This window comes from Sarcophilus harrisii, chromosome 2 (genome assembly GCF_902635505.1).
Source record: "Sarcophilus harrisii chromosome 2, mSarHar1.11, whole genome shotgun sequence".
NCBI lineage: Eukaryota > Metazoa > Chordata > Mammalia > Dasyuromorphia > Dasyuridae > Sarcophilus > Sarcophilus harrisii.
This window is the reverse complement of record NC_045427.1, coordinates 662,536,510-662,559,304: the sequence shown is the minus strand read 5'-3', so window position 1 is coordinate 662,559,304 and position 22,795 is coordinate 662,536,510. Positions and strand designations below refer to the sequence as shown.

The 22,795-nt window shown below is 40.8% G+C and overlaps 1 protein-coding gene across 3 annotated transcripts in view; it reads right to left on the bottom strand.

Moving 5' to 3' along the window:
* The window catches only part of LOC105749191 (zinc finger protein 2 homolog), a 32,261-nt gene extending 10,068 nt beyond the window's left edge, over nucleotides 1-22,193 (bottom strand). Inside the window, exons 1-6 of one of the 3 annotated variants that reach the window (XM_031957102.1) lie at nucleotides 22,006-22,193; nucleotides 20,982-21,185; nucleotides 17,177-17,499; nucleotides 12,750-12,876; nucleotides 11,611-11,706; nucleotides 550-7,134 (exon numbers count right to left, since the gene is read on the bottom strand). In XM_031957102.1, the coding sequence (XP_031812962.1) occupies nucleotides 6,143-7,134; nucleotides 11,611-11,706; nucleotides 12,750-12,876; nucleotides 17,177-17,479 (1,518 nt within the window). In that variant the 5' untranslated portion in view covers nucleotides 17,480-17,499; nucleotides 20,982-21,185; nucleotides 22,006-22,193 and the 3' untranslated portion in view covers nucleotides 550-6,142. Of the gene's footprint in view, nucleotides 1-549; nucleotides 7,135-11,610; nucleotides 11,707-12,749; nucleotides 12,877-17,176; nucleotides 17,500-20,981; nucleotides 21,186-22,005 lie in introns of those variants that run through there. The other 2 variants (XM_031957104.1, XM_031957103.1) reach the window with 2 other exon arrangements.
* Nucleotides 22,194-22,795: the final 602 nt, after the last annotated feature.

Sequence of the window (22,795 nt, the reverse complement as noted above, 5' to 3'; positions counted from 1 at the left end):
CTTTTTGTACAGCAAAATAACGGTTTGGATATGTTTACATATATTGTATTTAATTTATACTTTAATATATTTAACATGTATTGGTCAACTTGCCATGGGGGGCGGGGGGAGAGGAGATGGGGGAGGAAGGAGGGGAAAAATTGGAACAAAAGGTTTGGTAATTGTCAATGCTGTAAAATTACCCATGCATATAACCTGTAAATAAAAAGCTATATTAAAACAAACAAATAAACAAAAAACATTGCTGCATCAAAGGGTATGCACAGTTGGATAACTTTTGGGGCATAATTCCAGATTGCTCTCCAGAATGGTTGGACGCATTCACAATTCCACCAACAATGTACGTGTCCCAGTTTTCGCACATTCCCTTCAGTCTTCCGCATTATGTTTCCCTGTCATTCTAGACAATCTGACAGGTGTGTAGTGGTATCTCAGAGTTGTCTTAACTTGCATTTCTCTGATTAATAATGACTTGGAGCATCTTTTCATATGGCTAGAAATAGTTCCCACTTTATCTTTTAATCTTCCTTGTCACCATAATATCTTTTTATAGTCTTTTGGTTTGGGGTGTGTGTGTGTCTGAGTCTGTGTCTTTGTGAGTGTGCATTTTTCATTCTATTTCTTGACTTCTAAAATTCATATTAAGTTGGGCTGTGACCCTTGGCTAGGAGGACACTTTCCCAAGTTTCTTGCTATGGGGTTTGGGGGTGTGGCTGTTTGCCTGTGGGTGCCATGGGATGCAGCTTGCTCCTTCCTGGGCTGGGGCCACCTGTGTTGGATTTACTCTCTTTTGACCTTGATATAAAAAAAACTGAGGTTTTTTTTTGGGGGGGTGGGGGGTGGGGGGTAGAGTTTGAAAGTTATCTTGGGGGAAAGGTGGTCCTGTGTCTCAAACCCTCCAGGCCTCTGGGAAGAGCTCCACCCTCCTGTTCATAAGGGCAACTCCCATATAAGTAATCTCATTTAATTGGAGATCTTGGCTTGGGGTATAATCACCACCCTCTATTGGACTGGATTAGTCCCTCAAACTGCTCTACCCCACATACCTGAGGTCTGTCAATCCATCTCGGCTAGTTCCTGATCAGGAAAGCCCATCGAGTTGCTTCTCAGTGTAAACCCATCTTTGCACTAATTCTAACAGGATTTTGCCCCCTAGGAAAGCTGTCTTCTTAATGTCATAAACCCACCTTTGCCACAAACCTAGAGCCTGTATTTATTGGGGTTTGTGACTTTTTCCCAGAGCCTGTGGATCAGCCTGGGGGACCCCACTGCTGTTAGAAGATCTCTCAACCCTCATTTCTCACACCTCAACAACCTCAGGGAGGCAGATCTTTCCTGCTGAACTTCTAGGCTCAAAAAATGTTTCACCTTGTCCTTTTGTTGGTCCTCTATTGGGGGAATTTATTTTAAGGCATTATTTTGTACCTGAAAGTGAATATGAATAGAGTTCCTGCCATGCTCTGCCATATTGGCTCCACCATGATGGATTTTCTTCTGAGAGGGGAGCAAGCATTCTGGAGCCCACAAAGGGAGGGAAGGCCAGAGGAAGAAAAGGGCATTGGAGAGGTTTGGTCAGCATAAAGGAAGTGAGGAAGTCAGTAGAGAAGGAGGAGTGAAAGTTTGGCTATTAGTGATCAGAGTTTCAGGATAAGTTGTGAGAATAGAGTATGAGGGGGTGGGAATCAGCTCCAAGAAGCAGCAGTGGGGAGAAATGACCACTGAGGGAGGCAGATCATTAGTGCACAATGCCCTCCATCCAATTGCAACCTGGTAACAGGTGGTAAGAAGTATCAGGGGATCTGCTCTTTGGCAGGCAAGGTTATAGTCTGGGGAAGAGGGGAACATGTAGTGTCCAGTATTTCCCTCCCAAGGAAATTTGGAGCTTTCCCCCAAACTAAGGGGCAGCCTTCCACAAAGGGGGCTTATTGATGCTGAAAAAGGAGGTCAGGAGCTCTATTATGATTATAAAAGCCCTTTAAAGGGTCACAGTGTTGGGTTGATCACCAGATAATTCAGTGAATGGCCAGAACGACTCTGAATAAGTCCCATGGTAATTATAGAAATCTTAAAGAGGGAGGAGTTCGAGTGCTTTTTTGCATACATTAACACAGTTTTGGCTAAAGTTTTAATTTATTGCTCAGGACTCAAACATGTCCTAGAGCCTGTGCATAAGGCGTATATTCTAGGATACTGGCCTGAACAAGTAAAACCATGTACTGGTCACTGTGTCCCTGCTAGGACTGTCATCTCCTAGGGCTTTCACGGTAGGGAGCTCACAAGGCTGTGTCATGATCAGTTGAATAAGTTCATAGACACACACAAGGTGATTTTCGGGACCGTATCCTTGAATGAGCATTCATCCTTTTGGCAAGACTTCAGCCATGGGAGCCACACCAAGTGGGAAAGAACCAAGTCTAGCGTGAGAAGCTGCCAGAGAAAGATCAAAGAGAGAGGCTGGCAGCTTGGTGGCTGCAGGTAGTCACAGGGAGATTTCTTGGTTCTAGTGCTGGAGGCAGCCCTCGGTGATGGAGTCAGGTTATGTGGCTGGGTAGGTGCAAGGAGTAGTTTTTAATTGTTCAATGCCAGAATACCAAGAAGCCTCTGGGAGAGACATGGATCTGGGTGCTCGCTCCTGGGCTGTTTAAGATTGTGCCAATGGCTTCAGCATGAAGGTAAAGAGAGCCTACTCAACAATATTTCTGACAAAGCAAAGCTGGGAGAGAATGAGTAACTGGATGACAGAGTCGGGATTATAAAGCGTTCTCCAGAGAAGAGACCTGGGCCAAATATCATAAGATGAAGTTCAATATGTATTGGAGAGACTGTACGTATGTATAAACTGATGTAAGAGAAGGGAACAAACCCAGAAAGAATACCATAACAAAATCATCTGAAAGGCAAAGAATTTTGAAAAATGCAAGAGATCTGATCACTGAAATGAACAATGAAGGATTCCAGGGGAGCAATGATGATTCAGAATGAATCATCTTAAATGATGATTTTTATCAAAAAAAATGATTATTTTATCAATCTTAAAACATGGCTGATACAAGAATTTCTTTTGATTGACTCTACATGTGTGTTACAAGAATTTGCTTTTCCTTTCCTTTTTCCACTGGGTGAGGGATATAGAGGAGAGAAAAGACATACCTGTCAAGTGAAAAAAGAATCAAAATAAAACTAAGAAAGAAAAAAAAATGAATTTATGTTAGAAAATGTAGAGAGCTGAACCTCTGGAAAAGGTGTGCTTGAATCAGACAAGAGAGCACTTAAGGCTAATTACTCATTCTATGTGAGATAATGGCTATATAAGCATATTTAGATAATGGCTCTCCTCACCATTGGCACCTGCTGAATGGGTGGTAGTAAGGTAATCATAAGCAAGGATTGGAGGGCTGAGGAAGAGAAGTGAGTCTCACATGGCTGCAGGATGAGGAGGAGAGAGGCTGGAGAATCTGGACTCCAGAATCCCGGATCCATCTTTGCCAAGACGCATGGCAGCTCACCTGCCTCTTTCACTTCTCCCGCTAAAGACCAAGAACTTTTGAGTTATCCTGACTCTGTTTGATCCTGAGGCCCTCCAGGGAGCTAGCCCATACACTAAAGTAAAGGTTCACAACAATGCATTTCTGGCAGGAGAAAGACACCAGACACAAGTTGTTATGGAAAATAGGATTTAGGGTTTGAGCACAAGCTCGGCATGTGTGAGCCCTGGGGGGCAGAAGTGAAACAGCTCAGTGTCATCTGGGGAGGCATGAAGTGAGGCAGGAACAGGCAGGGGATGATCCCTCTGAGCTGCTGTCAGACATCAGCTGCATTATTGTCCCCCATTCCAGGCAACTGAGTTGAAAAAGATCTCCATACCTTATACCATGTATAGAGAAGTATTTCCAGGAGTGGGAAGCAGCTCAAGTCCCAGGTATGTGAGCAAGCTTGTCCTGCTGAGCCTCAGAGGGCAGAGCTGGGAGTCTCTAGTGGAAGTAAGAAAGAGACTGATCTAGGCCTGATCTCAGGAAAGACATTTTAATAATTAAAACTGGCTGAAAGTGAAATGGGTCACCTTGACAGGTGGTGGGGACTCCAACCTTTGAAGCCTCGGTGTACTGTCAATGAGAAGTAAAGGAAAAGCTCCAGGGTGGCTCAGAGAATGGTCAGACCATTACCAGCACTTGAGATGGCAAAATGGGAGCTGGAGGAACTGGATAATAATCACGTGATTGCCATTCACTAATGAGGAAGTCTTACCCAGACACCCATCTACTAAATGTCTGAGGCTGAATTAGAACCCAGTTCTTTGTGACTCAAGATCCAGAACTGTATCTATTTGGGGCTCTCCACAAATCCCTAAATTGAGAGGCTCCTTCCCACCCAGAGTTCTTTCCATCTTTTTTTATGATCAGATAGGGAGGGGGAAAGTCAGGAAAGAGTCCTATCCTAAAAACTTAGAGAAGAGAGTCCTTAAGAATGTCAAAGGATAGAGAAGAGTCAAGAAAATAGGGATTGGGGAGATGAGGTTTATGGATTTGGAAAGAGAAACCATCTGAGAAGTCAGGGAGAAAACTGGAAAGATTGAGAAGGTAGACAGAGAGTGGGGGGCCAGATTTGGGGGGATTGGGGATATTCTTACAGGAGATAAGGGACATCAGCCTGAGGTTTGTGGGTTTAGTGCCTGAAAAGGCTGCTTGTCTTTGGGTTGGGGGAGCCGTCACTCCTGGTACTGGGAGGAGTAGGAGAGCATGGAAACAGGGTTGAGGTTACTAGAATGCTCAAAAAAAAAAAAAATAAAATAAAAGTAGAAAAAAGGGTAACTATCAGGGGGGGCAATGTTCCCCACAATGGAGCTGTATTCTCTCTGACTGCAGTGATACACAGTATTCTGAAAGGAAGACACCATGGAAAGGAGGAATCTCTGTGGCAGGCCTAGAATCAATGTAGATCACAAATGTCCTACATGGCAGAGCTCAGAAGGGTCACTTTGGAGGCTTTGACTCTAGGTGTACAAGGAAAGGCAATGACTAGAGGAAGAGAGGGGCTGTGGATCAGAGAATGAAAATCTAGATTGAAAAGAAAGGGAAGATGGACAGTGAAGAGGAAAGAAATCCTCATTGGAAAGGGGAAGAAAAATGCATGAAATTTAAAATCCAATGAGCAGAGATAGCTAAAGGGCAAGATAGGAAGGGGAATCTAAAACAGAATTTAAAGGAAAAGGGGGAATGAAGAAATGTAGATTGAGATGAAAGCAGAAGAGATGAACTAATATGTAAAGAAAGTAGAGGTAAAATACTTATTTATAGCATCTTTTAAATGGGAAATCATATATAAAACACTTACAAAACTGCAAAGCTAAAAGAATAGACATAAGGGAATAGGAATCCTAGAATCTGCCATGGCAACCCTCCCCAAATGAGAAAAAAAAAAAAGAGAGAATAGTGAGGGAATGTAAATATTCAAAAAGGGAAGGACAGCCTAGAAGAAGTGAAGTAAAAAACATGAATTCATTAAGAAAAAAAAACCAAAAAATTGGCCCCTTGCTAAAATAAAGTGCATTGAATACTAAAAACATAAGCACCCGGACATCCTAAAGATCAATGATATCCCAGAAAGACATAACTTGGGGGGAAATGGACACAAGGATGAAGAAAACAATCCAAGAGAACTAGCCAGAACTTCTAAACAGAAAAAAAACTGAAATTACAAAGGAAAGGATTCAGACATCAACTACTGAAAACCAAACCAAAAACAAAACAAAAAAAGTCATGGCTATTGACTCCAAAGCAGTAGCAATTACATCGAACAATTCAATTCAGAAGTACAAAGTCCTACAAGTCATTAGAAGAAAGACCTTCTTATACAAGGGATCTGAATCTACTTCTGTAGACTGATCTCTCCCAATGTTCTTTATGGATTATTTCTGGGGTTCTCTAAGTTTACCATCATATCATCTGCAAAGAGTGATAATTTGGATTCCTCATCACCTACTCTAATTCCTTTAATCTCTTTCTCAACTCTAATTACCAAAGCTAGCATCCCAATGTTCTTTAACAAATTCATTTTCCTCCTTATTTTAATACCTTTATATTTCCTCACTAATCTGGCAAAAATCAATCAGCATTTTCTACCAGAGCCTTTCCATATTAATTACTTATTTCTCCCCAGTGTGGATTCTCTGATGTTCAGTAAGAGCTCCCTTATATCTAAAAGTCTTTCCACATTGGCTACATTCATAAGATTTCTTTCCAGTGTGGATTCTCTGATGTTTAGCAAGAGCTCCCTTTCGTCTAAAAGCCTTTCCACATTGGTTACAATCATATCGTTTCTCCCCAACATGGCTTTTCTGATGCTTAGTAAGAACTCCCCTTTGTCTAAAAGTCTTTCCACATTGGTTACATTCATAAGATTTCTCTCCAGTGTGGATTCTCTGATGTTCAGTAAGAACTCCCCTGTATCTAAAAGTCTTTCCACATTGGTTACATTCATAAGATTTCTCTCCAGTGTGGATTCTCTGATGTTCAGTAAGAGCTCCCTTTCGTCTAAAAGCCTTTCCACACTGGTTACATTCATAAGGTTTCTCTCCAGAGTGGATTCTCTGATGTACATTAAGATGTGCCTTTTGTCTAAAAGTCTTTCCACACTGGTTACATTCATAAGGTTTCTCTCCAGTGTGGATTCTCTGATGTACAGTAAGTGATTCCTTATAGCTGAAAGTCTTTCCACACTGGTTACATTCATAAGGTTTCTCTCCAGTGTGGACTCTCTGATGTTCAGTAAGAGTTTTCCTTTCAGTAAAACCCTTTCTACACTGGTTACATTCATAAGGTTTCTCTCCAGAGTGGATTCTCTGATGTACATTAAGATGTGCCTTTTGTCTGAAAGTCTTTCCACATTGGTTACATTCATAAAGTTTCTCTCCAGTGTGGATTCTCTGATGTATTGTTAGGGTTCCTCTTTTTGTAAAACCCTTTCCACATTGGTTACATTCAAAAGGTTTTTTGCCAGTGTGTATTTTCTCATGTGTAGCACAGATTTCTCTACAAGTAAAGTCACAGCAACTTTTGATTCTGGGCTTGTGAGGTTCTGCCACCGAAAGGCTTATCTCCTCAGGAGTGTCTGTGATTTCAAGTCTGATCTCTCTTTCTGGAAAAAAAAAAAAAAAAAAAAAACAACCAAAAACAAACAATAAAGATAGACATTACACATATACATATATAAATATCCCCTTCACTCCATCTCCAGAACAGAATCTCAATTATTTTCTAATTCTCCAGGCAAAGAGAAAAATGTTATTCTTTTTTATCAAAACTTTGTTTTCAGAATATATGCGTAAAAATTTTCAACATTCACTCTTGTAAGAGCTTGTGTTCCAATTTTTTTTCCTCCCTTCCTTCCCCCACTCCTTCCTCTATATGGCAAGTAATCCAATGTATGTTAAAAATGTGCAATTCTTCTATACATACTAGCACAATTTTTATGCTGCACAAGAAAAATCAGATCAAAAAGGGAAAAAAATGAAAAAGAAAACCAAGTACAAGCAAACTACCAGAAAAAAATTAGGGTAAATATTAGGTTGTGATCCTTACTCAATCCCCATAATCCTCTCTCCACTACAAAAAAGGCTACTACAAACATTTTTGCACATGTGGCTCCTTTTCCCTCCTTTATCATCTCTTTGGGATAAAGGTTCAGTAGAGACACAGCTAGATTAGAAGGTATACACAGGGTGATAGTCATTTGGGTTTATTTCCATATTTTTCTCCAGATTACTTCTCTACAACTCCATCAATAATGTATTAGTCTCCCAGTTTTCCCACATCCCATCCAACATTTGTTATTATCTTTTCCTGTCATCTTAGCCAGTCTGAGACATACAACGGTAACTGAGAATTGCTTTAATTTACATTTCTCTGACCAAAAGTGATTTAGAACATTTTTTCATAGTATTAGAAAAAATTTTTTTCCATCTTAAAATTGTTCAAATTCTTTGACCTTTTATCAACTGGAGAATGACTTGTGTTCTTACAAATCTGAATCAATTCAAAAAGAGAAAAATCTTAAATGGGAAGAAGCAATCACTTAAAAATACTATTAGCTCACTCACATCCCAAGAAGGATTTTTTTAGATGAGCTATTTGGGGGTAAGTGACTTGCCTAGGGTCACACAGCTAAGAACTATTAATTGCCTGAGGTCAGATTTGAACTCAAGTCATCCCGATTTCAGGGCTTGTGCTCTATTGCCTGCGCCATTTAGCTGTCCCAAAGATTTAATTTCTAATGAGCATCATCCTCGATTCTCACAGTAAACCTGGGACAACACAGAAAGTATTTTCATTTTCACTATGGGCACAACTCAGGCCATCAGCTCAGAAGGGTTCAGTGATTTGACCCAAATCCCAGCAGCCCTGACTGGAAATTATACCCTATGAATGGGCAGGCTCTGCCTATAGTATCTGACAAATTTTCTTCACTGTCAATTTTTCCCTTTCCCATTCATTGTCTGCACTTCCAAGTTATCACTTTTTCAATTTTTTTTCTGAAACATTATTTGAATACTAATCCTATTGAGGTTTTTATGTATTTTATCTGAGGTATATGTGATTTTGTTCTAATATTTTTATTTTTTGAAATAATCATTGGTTATTTATTTTTAAAAATTTATCATCATATGCCCCTGCATATTCTTTTAACAAACCCAATTTTTAAAAATTGCAGGAAATCACATACACATGAGAATACGGGTCTCATCCAGAAAACAGACTTAATCATTCTGAGGCATGGAAGGACAGAGCATGCTACCGCACCCTTCCCTTTTAGAAGTTCAAAAAAATCCTTGAAGGATTGAGACAATGATCCAGGGGATTTGATCCAAAAATGTGCCAGTGCTGTATTAAGTGGTAAATTATCCCTTGGATAAGTATGTGTGTATATCCACCTTTTGAACTATATTTCTGAATGACTTCAAACGATCATGATCAGAAACATGTTGGTTTGGGGGTTCATGGGGAGCTTCCCTCAAACTCTTATGGCTTTTAAGTGCCACAGATTCTTCCAGATTCTCAGTTTGACATCAAATTATTTCCAGAATTCTAGGAAGGGTGGATATTCATGAACAAAGGGCCAGGGGCCTGCAAAGGCCCTCAGTGTCTCCCTGCAGCAGAACAGTTCCCTCATTGCTGGGTTCCCTAGTGATCACATCTCCTCAAACCTGTAATCACCCGATCAAGACAGTCCCTGGTTCTGCACTCTGACCCCAGGCTGGCAGCCTACCAGAAAACCAGTCACAGGAATGCCCAGTAGAGGCCATCCTGAAATCACCATGGGAGACCACAACCCTTCCACAAAAAGAGGCCTAAGGAGTCACTCATTCACATATTGAGGTGGTCTTTTAATTTTATTCTCTGTTTATGTTTCTCTTGCTCCATGTGGCAGTTTCTTAAAGGATTTGATTGGCAATATGGGTTAAATGTTCAGTAGAGTGTCAGGGAAATAAGCTACTTTAATAGTGGTAAAAACAACAACAATAACAACAACAAAACTCCAAATATCAGAAGATCTTCTATTCTTTGAAGGATTTTTAAAAATTAAACATTATTAAAAAACAAGAAAACAACATAATGTAATATTTGAAATTGACTTCTGACTACATTTGCTATTATTTAATGCAATATTGTCATTGACCAATGGAAATACAGCTCTTTTTAATAGTAATTAGCAAGTAATTTCCACTGTTTAGCATTTAAATAAATGAGATTCTACCTTGCAAGGGGAGCTTGTTCACTTCTCCTTCCATTGTCCATCTCATGCACATGTGACCATTTTCATCACATCTGTTTCAGAATTAGAACAGAGCTGAGGGTACAATGGGGTAAAGTGTGAACAGGGCCTTCAATCAGCAAGACCTGAGTGTTCATCCCACATCAGCAACTTGCTAGTCAAGATACAAAACTTCTGTTTGCCTCAGTTCCTTTATCTATAAAAAGGGCACCTGAGTCCTAGGGTTCTCATGAGGATAAAATGAGACAACACTGATACACTGTATGTCACAGCAGGTGCTGTATAAATGCTAGGTTTGGTATTTCATTCTGACCATTATCTCCCCAATTTTACTCTCCTTCTTAAACCATCATTACCTTAATTACTTAGTGATTTAGGGAGGCACTAATTTGATCCAATTTATCTGGCCCACAGAGGGTTTCTACAGACTCACTGGTATACTACCTGCCCCAGCTGTCTGTGACCTCCAGGAGAGCAGGGGAAGTCCCTTGCCACTCTTTATGTTCCTGGGGCACAGCCCAGGGCCTGGCTGATAGCAGGCACTTAAAAGTTTGCTGACTTGGAGAAGTTCCAAGAACTGGCTCATCTGGGACAACCTGATCCCCTTTTAGCACTTTCAGAATTACATTGCCCCAAAGTGCAAACAATGACTTCTTACAGGATTCCAGATGATCACTGGAAGGGACCTACAAGGCCATGGAGTGCCTCCCACTTATTGTACAAATGGGAAACTGAGATTCAGTGACTGGCAGAGGAGAATCTGAGAAAGAGATCTTCCTAAAAAGTATCTGAAAACGAATTCCAAGGCTGGTCTTTCTCCCCTAAACCTGCATTTTCTTCAGGGTAATTCCTAGAATTGCATTGTTGGTGGAATTGTGAACACATCCAGCCATTCTGGAGAGCAATTAGGAACTATACTCAAAAAGGTAGCAAACTGTGCATACCCTTTGATCCAGCAGTGTTACTACTGGGCTTAAACCCCAAAGAGATACTAAAGAAGGGAAAGGGACCTGGCAGATGTGCCAAAATATTTGTGGCAGCCCTGTTTGTAGTGACTAGAAACTGGAAAATGAATGGATGCCCATCAGTTGGGGAATGGTTGGGTAAATTGTGGTATATGAATGTTATGGAATATTATTGTTCTCTAAGAAATGACCAGCAGGATGAATACAGAGAGGTTTGGAGAGACTTACATGAACTGATGCTGAATGAAATGAGCAGAATCAGGGGATCATTAAACACTTCTACAACAATAATATATGAGGATCAATTCTGATAGAAGTGGCTATCTTCAACAATGAGATGAACCAAATCAGTTCCAATTGTTCAATGAAATGAATGTGGACCACACCATAGCATTTCCACTCTTTCTGTTATTGTTTGAGTGTATTTTTGTTTTCCTTCCCAGGTTATTTTTACTTTCTTTTTTGTTGTGCAACAAGATAACTGTATAAATATGCATACCTATATTGGATTTAACATATACTTTAACCTATTTGACATGTATTGGACTACCTCCCATCTAGAGAAGGGGGTGGGAGGAAGGAGGGGAAAAGTTGGAATAGAAGATTTTGCAAGGGTCAATGCTGAAAAATTACCCAAGCATATGTCTTGTAAATAAAAAGCTGTTAAAAAAAAATAGAAAAGAAATGGGAAACTGAGATTCAGTGACTGGCAGAGGAGAGTCTGAGAACAAGATCTGCCTAAAAAGTATCTGAAAAAGTATTCCAAGACTGGTCTTTCTCCCCCAGACCCAGGATTTATTTCAGGGTTTGAATCCAGGAGTTCAGAACTCCTAGAAGTCACTTGTGACTCTCACATCCCTGCTTGCACCTCACTCACCTGGAGAGCAGCTCTTCAGGCCTTCTTGGTCCAGCATCCAGGGTACTTGTCTTTGCTTAAAATAAAAGATCACATCTTCTCTGGGAACTGGAAGCCCTGGGCATGGGAATCAGGGAGGGATGAAGAGAGAAGCTTGAAATTGAGTTCTCTTTAGGGAATGGGGAGAGGATCCAGAGCTGCTTCATTGAGATTCACCCCAATATATTGAAATATGAGTCTATGGTCACCCACTAGTGTTTGTAATGCAAGAAATCTATGATAAGGTTTGTCCCATCATCCTACAGTACAACATTTTTTGAATATACAGTGAAATGCTCTTCCCCCCTCCTCTCCTGTTATCCTATTAGGTTCCATTCTGGCAGAAGGTTCTAACCCCATCCCTGGATAAAAAGTGTTATTGGGCCTGCAGTAATATTATGCCATACATGTTTCTATCAGTTCTTTATCTGGATGCAAATCACAGCTTCCTTCATTTGTGCTTTTTCATTAATTTGGATATTTAGAATAATCAAAAATACCTTTTCTGGATATTTTCTTAAGCAATATTTTTGTTAATTGTTTGTATTGTAAAGAAAGCATAAGGCATAGCACCTGGCAAACAACATCTGGAAAGAAATGCTGGTTCCCTTCCTTTCCTTTCCCACCACGGGTGCCAGAATGTGAGGGCAATAGGCAGGAAGATAAAGGACAAGTTTCCTGTACTAGAAACAACCATGGGCTTTGAGCTACAGAGTGATGCTTGCTAAAAAGAAGAGTATTCCCAATCTTAGCCCTGAGCCAGAGGGACAGGTTTTCAGCAATAACTGTGGGAGCGATTTTCAGAGCTCTGGTCGACCAGTCTGTGTCCAGGTAGAGGTCAGCCAAAATAAACTCAGAGAAGTTCCTTGGGTGAGATGCTTCCGCACTGGTTTCATCTCTGACTTGAACCTACCTAGAAGTGGTGACAGTTTCAGCAGCTACCAAGGACACCTTCAGTTTTCTATCATACAAGAAAAAGACACACAGGAGGACTCTGGTGCTTGGACACAGCAGACCAGAACTTCCTCTTTCCTGACTGATACACCCCCAAACCCTGCACCCCAGGAAATGAAGATACGCCCTTTAACTGCAGATTCAGTTACCCCAGGAAATGTCCTTACCCAGGGACAGCAGGTTCTGGGCATTCTCCAGCATGACTTCCTTGTACAACTCCTTCTGGGGAGGGTCCAAGAGGCCCCATTCCTCCTGGGTGAAGTCCACAGCCACATCCCTGAATGTCACCAAGTCCTAAAGCACCAAAGTCAGGAGATGTCGAGCTGAAAGTCACTTCAGAATTTAAGAATCCAACCAACCAATTTACAGGAGGAAACTGAGCAGAGAAGGGATTGGCTCAAAGCTGAGGCCATTTCAGAGGGTCAGAATTGGTTGCTGCTGTCATTGAGTCTTACCGAGTTTTTAGAAAATCATTTTATACCATCATTTGGATTAAAGCTGAGAAATGTCTCATTATTGAATGCATTTCCTTGTGTAATCAGGAAGAGTTTGTGTTTTGTTTGTGAGGTAAATGGATCTGTGGAGATCGAGAGGGTGATGGGAAATTTCTTCCTCAGCAGACGTGACTTAAGTAATATACTCTAAAGAAAATTCTCTAAACACTTTGTGAGAAGCTGGCAAATACAACATGCTCTAGGAAAAAAAACTTTTATTGCTTCCCTTAGGTCAGTCTGGGTAGGATGTTGTCATGGGTAAAACAGGTAATGCCTTTATTGGCCATTGCTTTCACAAGTTACCAGAATATACTACATAATTTTAATATTTCATTACAGGGAAACAAGAATAACTAGAAAAGAAGCTTTCTTCATTAATTTAAAACATTCATGGGAAAGATATTGCCAGTTTCTTTATGAGAAATAAATATTTTATAAAGATGCCTAGAAATCTTTAATGTTGGTTGAATAAGAATCATGAAAAAAAGAAGCCAGCAGATGGACCCTATATAGGAGAAGGTCAGAATGGAGAATACCCAAGTACTAGGGAGGGATCATCTATATTTCCAACCTGCTACAAGTTCATCATTTTGGATTTCTTCTTTGAACCATCTGATTTATGGTCTGATGAGGACTTTGAGCTTGCTCACTTCCCTTGGCAGGAAGAATCCAACCTGCCATTATCAGGAATAACCCCCATATAGTGATGGGGGAATGGAATTCTTTGTCAGCCTCACTAGTCTATCCCTTAAAGCTCTAGACATCTGGAAATAACCTCTCAGAATCTGATGACCATGTCTGAGGTCTGGGACCCAGACTGCCAGGAACATCCCCTTTCGCTCCTCTTTGATCCCTCCTTGTGAGTTCCCAAATTCTTGTCTCCCCTCCTGCCCTAAGAATCCTCCAACCCTATATCTCACCCATCAAACATGTACCCATGATCAAGAGCTTTGCTAAATATTTTAGAACAAAAACAACTAGAGGGCACTCTCCTCCCCCACCTCCTCATACTGCCTTCAATTTAATGTTGACTTTATCCTTACTATTGCTAACTATACACTTATATATAGTATAGCTAACAATAACTATCTCTGGTTAATTTGCTAAACTTCTTTATGTTTCTAGGCCATCAGTCAATGGAATAATCCATCATATTTTTTTAATGGAGTCTTCCAAATTCTTTCCCTGGGTAACTCTATTGCCCTTTCAGCATTTCATATTTCCCCCTGAAGATCCTTATTTTATCTCTCCATTTTCTCTATAACCTCTTCTCCTAAATAACATTACCTTTTGGAAAGGAGAATGGCCTTTATGAACTTGTGACATGTTTGTTTCTAACTAGGAAGTGCTACCCTCCCATCCTCATGGTCTTGGTGTAATCCACATTTCAGCTTTACTTTTCTGTATTTTTTTACTTCTGAACAACTGAGGAAGTTATTAATTTTTTCACTTTTTGAGATTGCCATGGATTCCTGAATATTTCCTTTTCTCTAGGGCCCTTTGATAGCTTCTTCATCCATAGGACATCCTCTGCCATCCCTATGGATGAAGTAATCCTCATTACTGATGATTCTCAGTAAAGGCAGGCAGTCCTTTTCCTGATGGACAAGTCATCTCTGATTGATTCCTTAACTCACACTCAAGAGAAGATATTGCAGACCCATTTACTTCACAAGCCTCCCACAGCCCCCCTTTACCAAGGTGAGGGGTGCTAATGCATTCTCACTCTTCTCTTAAGGAGAAAGTCCAGCTATCTCTCATTCTTCACCCGGCTCTACTTCTTTGGGATTTTTCTGACTGGGCTCTCCACAAATCCCTGAATCAAGAGCCTCCTTCCCACCCAGACCTCTTTCCATCCCTCTTGGACCTCTGGTCTTCTTTTCTTTAATTGCCAAAATAAGGGAATAGAAAACTGAGATTCTGCTATGGCAATTCTTCCCAAAGAAAGAAAAAAGAGAACGGACAGGGAATAAAAATATATAAAAGTGAAGGGCAGCCCAGAGGAAATGAAATAAGCAATAATTTACTGTCAATTAACTGCCCTTGTTGAAGGGAAGTGTACTGAAGGGAAATACAGCAGGGACATAGAAAAAGGATGTGAGCTCTCATGGAAGGCCAATAGTTTAAAATAATGGATGCTCTCATGAAGGAAATGGCCAAAGAGAAGTGTCTTCTCTTTGTGACACTTCTTGTCCAGAAGTGACAAGAAAATGAAAATGCAATGGAAGGAATCCCCAGCTCACCCACAGTGTTCCAAAAACCAAACCCAGGATCCAAAAACCAAACCCATGGCTACAAACTGCCAGGCGGGTAGTAGTCATTTTTAACAATTCAATTCAGAAGCACAATTCAGAAGAATCCTACAAGAGGATTTGAGCCTTGAAGAGAAAGACCTTCTCATGCCCTGGAACTGACTGACTTTGGAATAATGCCAGACCAATGCAAACCAGGAGATAAAGGCAAGGGATGGAACAAGGGGTTCCAGAGAGCCCTGAAGCTGAGACAGACCCAGGGTGACTTAGCCTGAAGATGGGAGATTCACAATAAGGGACAAAAAGGGGACATTATATAGTAAAGAGGGGCCTGAGTTCCAGTAAGAAGACAGAGAAGTGGTCTGGAGGAGAGAGAGAGTCATCAGGAATGTCAAAGACTGGAGAACAATCAAGAAAATTGGGGAGATGAGCTCCATGGACTTGGAAAGAGAAGTCAGGGAAGAAGCTGCAAAGACTGAGGAAGGGGACAAGAATTTGAGGGATTGATGGATATTCTTATAGGAGATAAGGGCCCTGACCCTGAGGCTTGGGAGTTCAGTGCCTTACAAGGCTACTTCTCTTTGGGTTGGGGGAGCCGTCACTCCTGGAAGAACTAGTACTGGGAGCAATAGAACAGCACGGAGACAGGGTTGAGATTTCTAGGAGAATGCTGAAGAAAAATAAAAAGAAAAAAGGAAAGGGTGAATATCAGGGGGCAATGTTCCCCCACAATGGAGCAGTGTTCTCTCTGACCCTGCAGTGATACACAGTATTCTGAAAGGAAGACACCATGGAAAGGAGCAATCTGTGGGATGGCAGGAATGACCTACAGCGCAGAGCTCAGAAGGGTCACCTTGGAGGCTTGCACTATCAGTATCACAAATATAAAGGGAAAAGACAAAGACCAGAGGAAGAAAGGGGCTATGGATCAGAGAATGAGAATCTAGGCAAGACAGAAAGGGAAGAGGGAGAGTGAAGAGGAGAGAAATCCTCATTGGAAAGGGGAAGAAAAATGGAGGAAATCTAAACCCAATGGACAGGAGTAGCTAAAAGGCAAAAGAAGAAAGAGAATCTACAAGAGAATTTAAAGGGAAAGGGGCAATAAAGAAATGTAGATTGAGATGAAAGCAGAAGAGATGAACTAATGTCTAAAGAAAGTAGAGGTAGAAGACTTATTTATAGCATCTTCTAAATGTGAAACATTTACAAAACATCCAGGGCAAGGGAATAGAAATGTTAGAATCTGCCATGGCAAACGTCCTGAAAGAAAAAAAAAAAAGAAAGAGAACAGTGAGAGCCTGGAAATACTCAAAAAGGAAAGGGTAGCCTAGAAGAAGTGAAGTTAAAAACAAGAACATTAAAAAAATGGCCCCTTGCTGAAATAGAGTGCATTCTATTCCAAGACAACAAGTACACAGAGACCCTAAGGATCATGGATCTCCCAGAAACATATAACTGGAGGGAAAATGGACTCAAGGATGAAGAAAACAATCCAAGAGAACTGGCCAGAAGTTTTAAGCAGAGAAAAATTGAAATTACAAAGGAAAGAATTTAGAACTCACATACAGAAAAACAAAACGAAACAAAACAAACAATCCATAGTTCCTGATTTCAAGGCCAGTAACAGTTACATTGAACAATTCAATTCAGAAACACAAAGTCCTACAAGTCTTGAGGAAAAAGACCTTCTCATATAAGGGATCTGACTGGCTTCTGCAGACTGATCTCTCCTAATGTTCTCTACCAAATTCATTTTCCTCCTTATTTTAACACCTTTACATTTCCTCACAAATCTGGCAAGAACTAATCCATATTTATTACAAAACCCTTTCCATATTGATTACTTACATATGATTTCTCTCCAATGTGGATTCTCTGATGTAAAGTAAGAACTTTTCTTTCAATAAAAGGCTTTCCACAGTAGTTACACTCATAAGGTTTCTCTTTAGAGTGGATTCTCTGATGTACAGTAAGAGCTCTCCTTTTTCTAAAACCCTTTCCACACTGGTTACATTCATAAGGTTTCTTGCCAGTTTGGAGTTTCTTATAAGTAGCACAGATTTCTCTCCAAGTAAAATCACAGCAACTTATAATTCTTGGATTGTGAGGTTCTGCCACAGAAAGACTTATCACTTCAGTAGTGTCCTTCATTTCAAGTCTGATCTCTTGTTCTGAAAAAAAAACAACCAACAATAAACAGTAAAATAGACACTTTACACTCATATATATTAATATCCACTTCATTCCATCAGCAGAACACAAATTATTTTTTATTTGCACAGGCAAAGAGAAAATCGAGTGTTTCTTTTTTTAGTGAAACTTTTTATTTTTAAAATATATACATAAAAGAGAGTTGAAAAGATTGAGAGGGGAGCATCAGTTGGAGATTGAGAAGCCACGAGTCGGAGTTGAGCTGGAGGCAGAAGCTGGCAGATAAGCTGCAAGATCTCTTGGAACGAAGAAGGGAAATAGGCCACCAAGAAAACTAACCTATTTTGGAGGAACAATAAGAGATCTGAACTTTTAACACCTCGCTGCCTTTGGAGTGATTATTACTTGGAACTGAAACTAAGGCTGCCTCCAGAGAACCTCCCCGGAAAAACCTGCTCTCCCAGAGAACCATCATATATTATAGAAAAAGAAGAGAACACCACACATATATAATTTTCTTTTCTTTTCCTTTTTTTTTTTGCTGTAGCAATTGGGATTAAGTGACTTGGCCAGCGTCACACAGCTAGGAAGAGTTAAGTGTCTGAGACCACATTTGAACTCGGGTCCTGCTGACTTCAGGGCTGGTATTCTATCTACTGCGCCACCTAGCTGCCCCTCCACATAGATAATTTTCAACATTTACCCTTGCAATACCTTGTGTTCCAAATTTTTTTCTCCATTTCCTTCCCCCAACTCCCTTCTTCCATAAGGCAAGTAATCGAATGTATGTTAAACATGTGCAATTTTTCTATACATACTTTTTATGTTGCACAAGAAAAATCAGATCAAAAAGGAAAAAAAATTGAGAAAAAAACCAGATGCAAGCAAACTAAAAAAAAATAGGTAAAATACTATGTTTTACTCAAACCCCATAGTCCTCTCTCCACTACAGAAAAGGATGCTACAAACATTTTTGCACATGTGCAAGGCCTTTTCCCTTCTTTGTAATCTCTTTGGGATACAGGCTCACTAGAGACACTGCTGGATCAAAGGGTACGTACACTGTGATAGCCCTTTGGATACAGTATTATACTGTTCTCCAGAATGATTGGATCAGTTCACAACTCCAACAATGTATTAGTGTCCCAGTCTTCCCCATTTCCTTCAACATTCCTAATTATTTTTTCCTTGTCATCTTAGTCAATCTGAAATATATGGTACCTCAGAGTATCTCTTAATTTACATTTCTCAGACCAATAGTGATTTAAAGCATTTTTTCATATGACTAGAAATGATTTTTATTTTTTTCATCTGAAAATTGTGTGTTCAAATCCTTTGAGAATCAATCCTTTCAAATCAATTGGAGAATGGCTTGTATTCTTATAAATTTGAACTATTTCAAAGAGAAAAGTCTTAAATAGGCAGAATCAATCAGTTAAATATCCCATTACCTCACATATATGCTTATATTGTATTTAATTTATACTTTAACATACTTAACATGTATTGGTCAACCTGCCATCAGGGGGACGGGGAAGGAGGGGAAAAATTGGAACAAAAGGTTTGGCAATTATCATTGCTGTAAAATTACCCATGCATATAACTTGTAAATTAAAAAAAAATTCTCTTTAAAAAAAAAAAGAAAAAGAAAAAGAAACTGAACAAGTCATTAATGAACTCCCTAGGAAATATCTCCAGGGCCAGTCAGATTCACAAGTGAATTCTCCCAAACCTTTAAAGAACAATTAATTCCAATATTATTGTGGGGATCTATACAGGTGATAAGGCCACATTCCTAAGACTGCCTTAGCCTTGAATAGGCAGACATCTAGGCATCATCTAATCACATCCTGGAGCTTCCTACATGACCAAAGACACCTGGTCAGCTCATCCTTTGGCGGGAAACCAATCCTTTATCTAGGACCCCCTCCCTGTACTGAGTTTGTGCAACCCTGCTTCCTTTCCTATTGCTATAAATACTTGTACTATTGCACTCATTAAAACGAGACTTGATCAGATTATTTTCTCTTGCCTCCCCTCAGCACTTCCCCTGTCTCTTGCTCTTGTCTCTCTTCTTCCAGGGTCCACACACTCTGCCTCGCGGGCCAAGGCATATTATATCATCCATTTGGAAAAATAGGTGAAGAAGGAGTACTGCCAAATTCCTTTTACAACACACTTATGGCACTGATCCCTAAAACAAGAAGGGCTAAAATAGACCAATTACAGACCAATATCCCTGATGAATACTGATGCACAAATTCTAAATAAAATATCAGCAAAGAGATTACTACAACTTATCAGCAGGATAATGCACTATGACCAAGTGGGATTTATATCAAGAACGCATGGCTGGTTCAAGTATCAGGAAAACTTACTATAATTGATCATATAAATAACAAAACCAAATAAAATCATATTATAATCCCAATAGATGTAGAAAAGGCTTTTGACAAAATACAGTACCCATTCCTATTGAGAAACACTAGAGGGCATAGGGATAAAGGGATAAAGGGAACTTTCCTTAAAACAATAAGCAGTACTTATCTAAAATCTATAGGAAGCATTATTTGAAATGAAGAGAAGCTGTCCGCATTCCTAATAAAATCAGGGGTAAAACAAGGATGCCCATTAACACGACTATTATTCAACATTGTTCTAGAAATGTTAGCTTCATTGATAAGAAAAGAAAAAGAAATTAAAGCAATTAGAATGGGTGATAAGGAAATAAAACTATCACTCTTTGGAGATGATATGATGAGATACTTCAAGAATCCTAAAAAACCATCCAAATATCCGCTGAAAAGAATTCAGAGCTTTAACAAAGTTGCAGTGTAGATGGCTCTCTTTATTATAAGATCATTGGAACTGGTGAGAGTCATCTCACTAAAGAGAGCTTCTTCCATCAGTATTGATCATCGTATATAATCTTCTTATTGCTGTGTACAGTGAACTCCTGGTTCTGCTCATTTCACTCAGCATCAGTTTATGTAAGTCTCTCCAGGCCTTTCTGAAATCATCCTGCTGATTGTTTCTTATAGAACAATAATATTCCAACACATTCATATATCATAACTTATTCAGTCATTTCCCAACTGATGGGTGTCTACTCAGTTTCCAGTTCCTTGCCACTACAGAAAGAGCTGCCACAAATATTGTTCCACATGTGGGTCTCTTTCCCTCTTTTAAGATCTCTTTGAATCCCAATAGACTTTGGACAGAAACTGCATCTGCATCTAGAAAAATAACTAAGGAGGCTGTAAATTGACACATGCTATATTCTTTTTTCTGTATTTTTTATCTCTCCCAAGGTTTTTCCCTTTTCCTTTGAATTTCTTTCTCAACATGATTCATAAAGCGATGTGAATTAAAAATAAATCATCTCATAATTAAAAAAAAAAAATTCCAAGGCTGGTTTTTCTCCTCCAAACCTACTATTTACTTCAGGGTAACTCCCAGAAGCCTTTTGTAAGACTGATATCCCTGCTTTCACCTCACTCACCTGGAGAGCAGTTCCTCGGCCTTTTTGGTCCAGCATCCAGGTTGCTTGCCTGTGCTTAAAATGAGATATTACATCTTCTCTACCAGCTGGAAGCCTGGGCTGGAAATCAGGCAGGCATAAAGGAGAGAAGCTTGAAATTTAGTTCTTTTTGGGGAATGGGGAGAGGATGCAGAGCTGCTCCATTCTGAGATTCACCCTGTTACACTGAAACAAATGAGTGTACGGTCACTCGCTAGTGCTTGCAACGCAAGAAAACCATAATAGGGTTTGTCACATCATGCTGTTGGTTTTTTGGAGAAAGAGTCAAATGCTCTTCCCCCCACCTCTTATGCGATTAGCTTCCATTCTGAGAGAAGCTCCTAACTTCGTACCTGGGTAAAAAGGGCTACTGGGTCTGCGCAGGCTCCAGCCTGATCAAAAGGGACCTTAGCGTTAGCACACCTGCTTCCTAGAACAGACTCATTCCCTAGTTTCCATCAGGGGACAGGCGAACCTAGGAAAGCAGGAAGCCCGTGTCCCGAGGTCTACTTAGGAGCTGGGGAGGATTGTGCGGATACTCTGGCGGAGTCGGGGCTGGGAGTCCCTAAAGGGCAAGTGAAGAAGACAAGGAGCCGCAAGTCTGGGAACCGATGGGAACCAGCCTAAGGAGGGTTCATTTGACGGGGACCAGGAAAGGGCTTTGGTCACTGGGTCCATGGTGGGCTCCTGGCGGTAGGAAGAAGGGACTCGAGGATCCCCAAAGGGACTGGGTCTGAAGGCGGTTCTAAATCAATAAGCTAGAGATGGGGACAGGGAGACTGGACCCCTGGGTTCTGATCAGAAGGCTGAAATCAGGACTCCCGGATTCTTAGGGAGAAAGACTTCAATCTGGGCTAGGAGACCCAGGAAGTTTGAGGGCTCACCTACCAGCGAGACTTAAGGGGGTGCTCCCGGTAGAACTGAAAAACACTCTCCACGAGGTCAGAGGAGGAGGAGGAGACTCAGTGGCCCAGGAAAGCCGTGGGAGACGCTGGCTCCGACCTACCTGAGAGATACACGCACGGTTCTGGCTTCCAGAAGTCAAAACGATCGGAGCTTGTCGGAAGAAGAAGAGAGAACCCAGAGGTCCCCGGGAAGGGAGGACGACCCGAGGGGCAAGCAGCCAGATAGCTGCTCCAAGACTTCCGGCTTCCCGCCAACCCCCCTGTGGGAGGGTCTTCCTAGTCCTCAGAACCCCGCCCTGTCCATCCCCCAGGAGGACTGCAGGCCCTGCCCCCCGGCCCAATGATTTCTTCCACTGCCAACTCACAGGTCTCCCCACTCTTTCCACTGTCCCCTTCCCCGATCTTTACCCCCCTGTCTAATTTGCTTCTGCAAATCCTCCTTGGAGCTCCTTCCATTAGCTTCTTGTGTCACAGACTCGTGTAGGTTTGGGTTTTTACACGTAGGCAACTTTGGCATCTTGTTTTCCCTCTTTATCTTTTAATCTTCCTTGTCATACTATTTTTTTTTTTAATGATCTACTACTTTTTTGGGGGAGGGGGGTGTAAGTCGTAACAGGATTTTCCCCACTAAAAAAGCTGTGTTCTTAATGTAAAAAACCCATCTCGGCCACTAACCCTAGCCTGTATTCATTGGGGTTTATGAATTCTTTTCCAAAGCCTCCAGACCTGCCCGATGACCCCACTGCTATTAGGGGATGTCTCAACCCTCATTTCTCACACCTCAGCTACCTCAGTGAGACAGATCTTTCCTGCCGAACTTCTGTGCGGGAATAATGTTTCACCTTGTCCACTTGTTGGTTCTCCCTCCACGAAATTCATTTTGAGGCATTG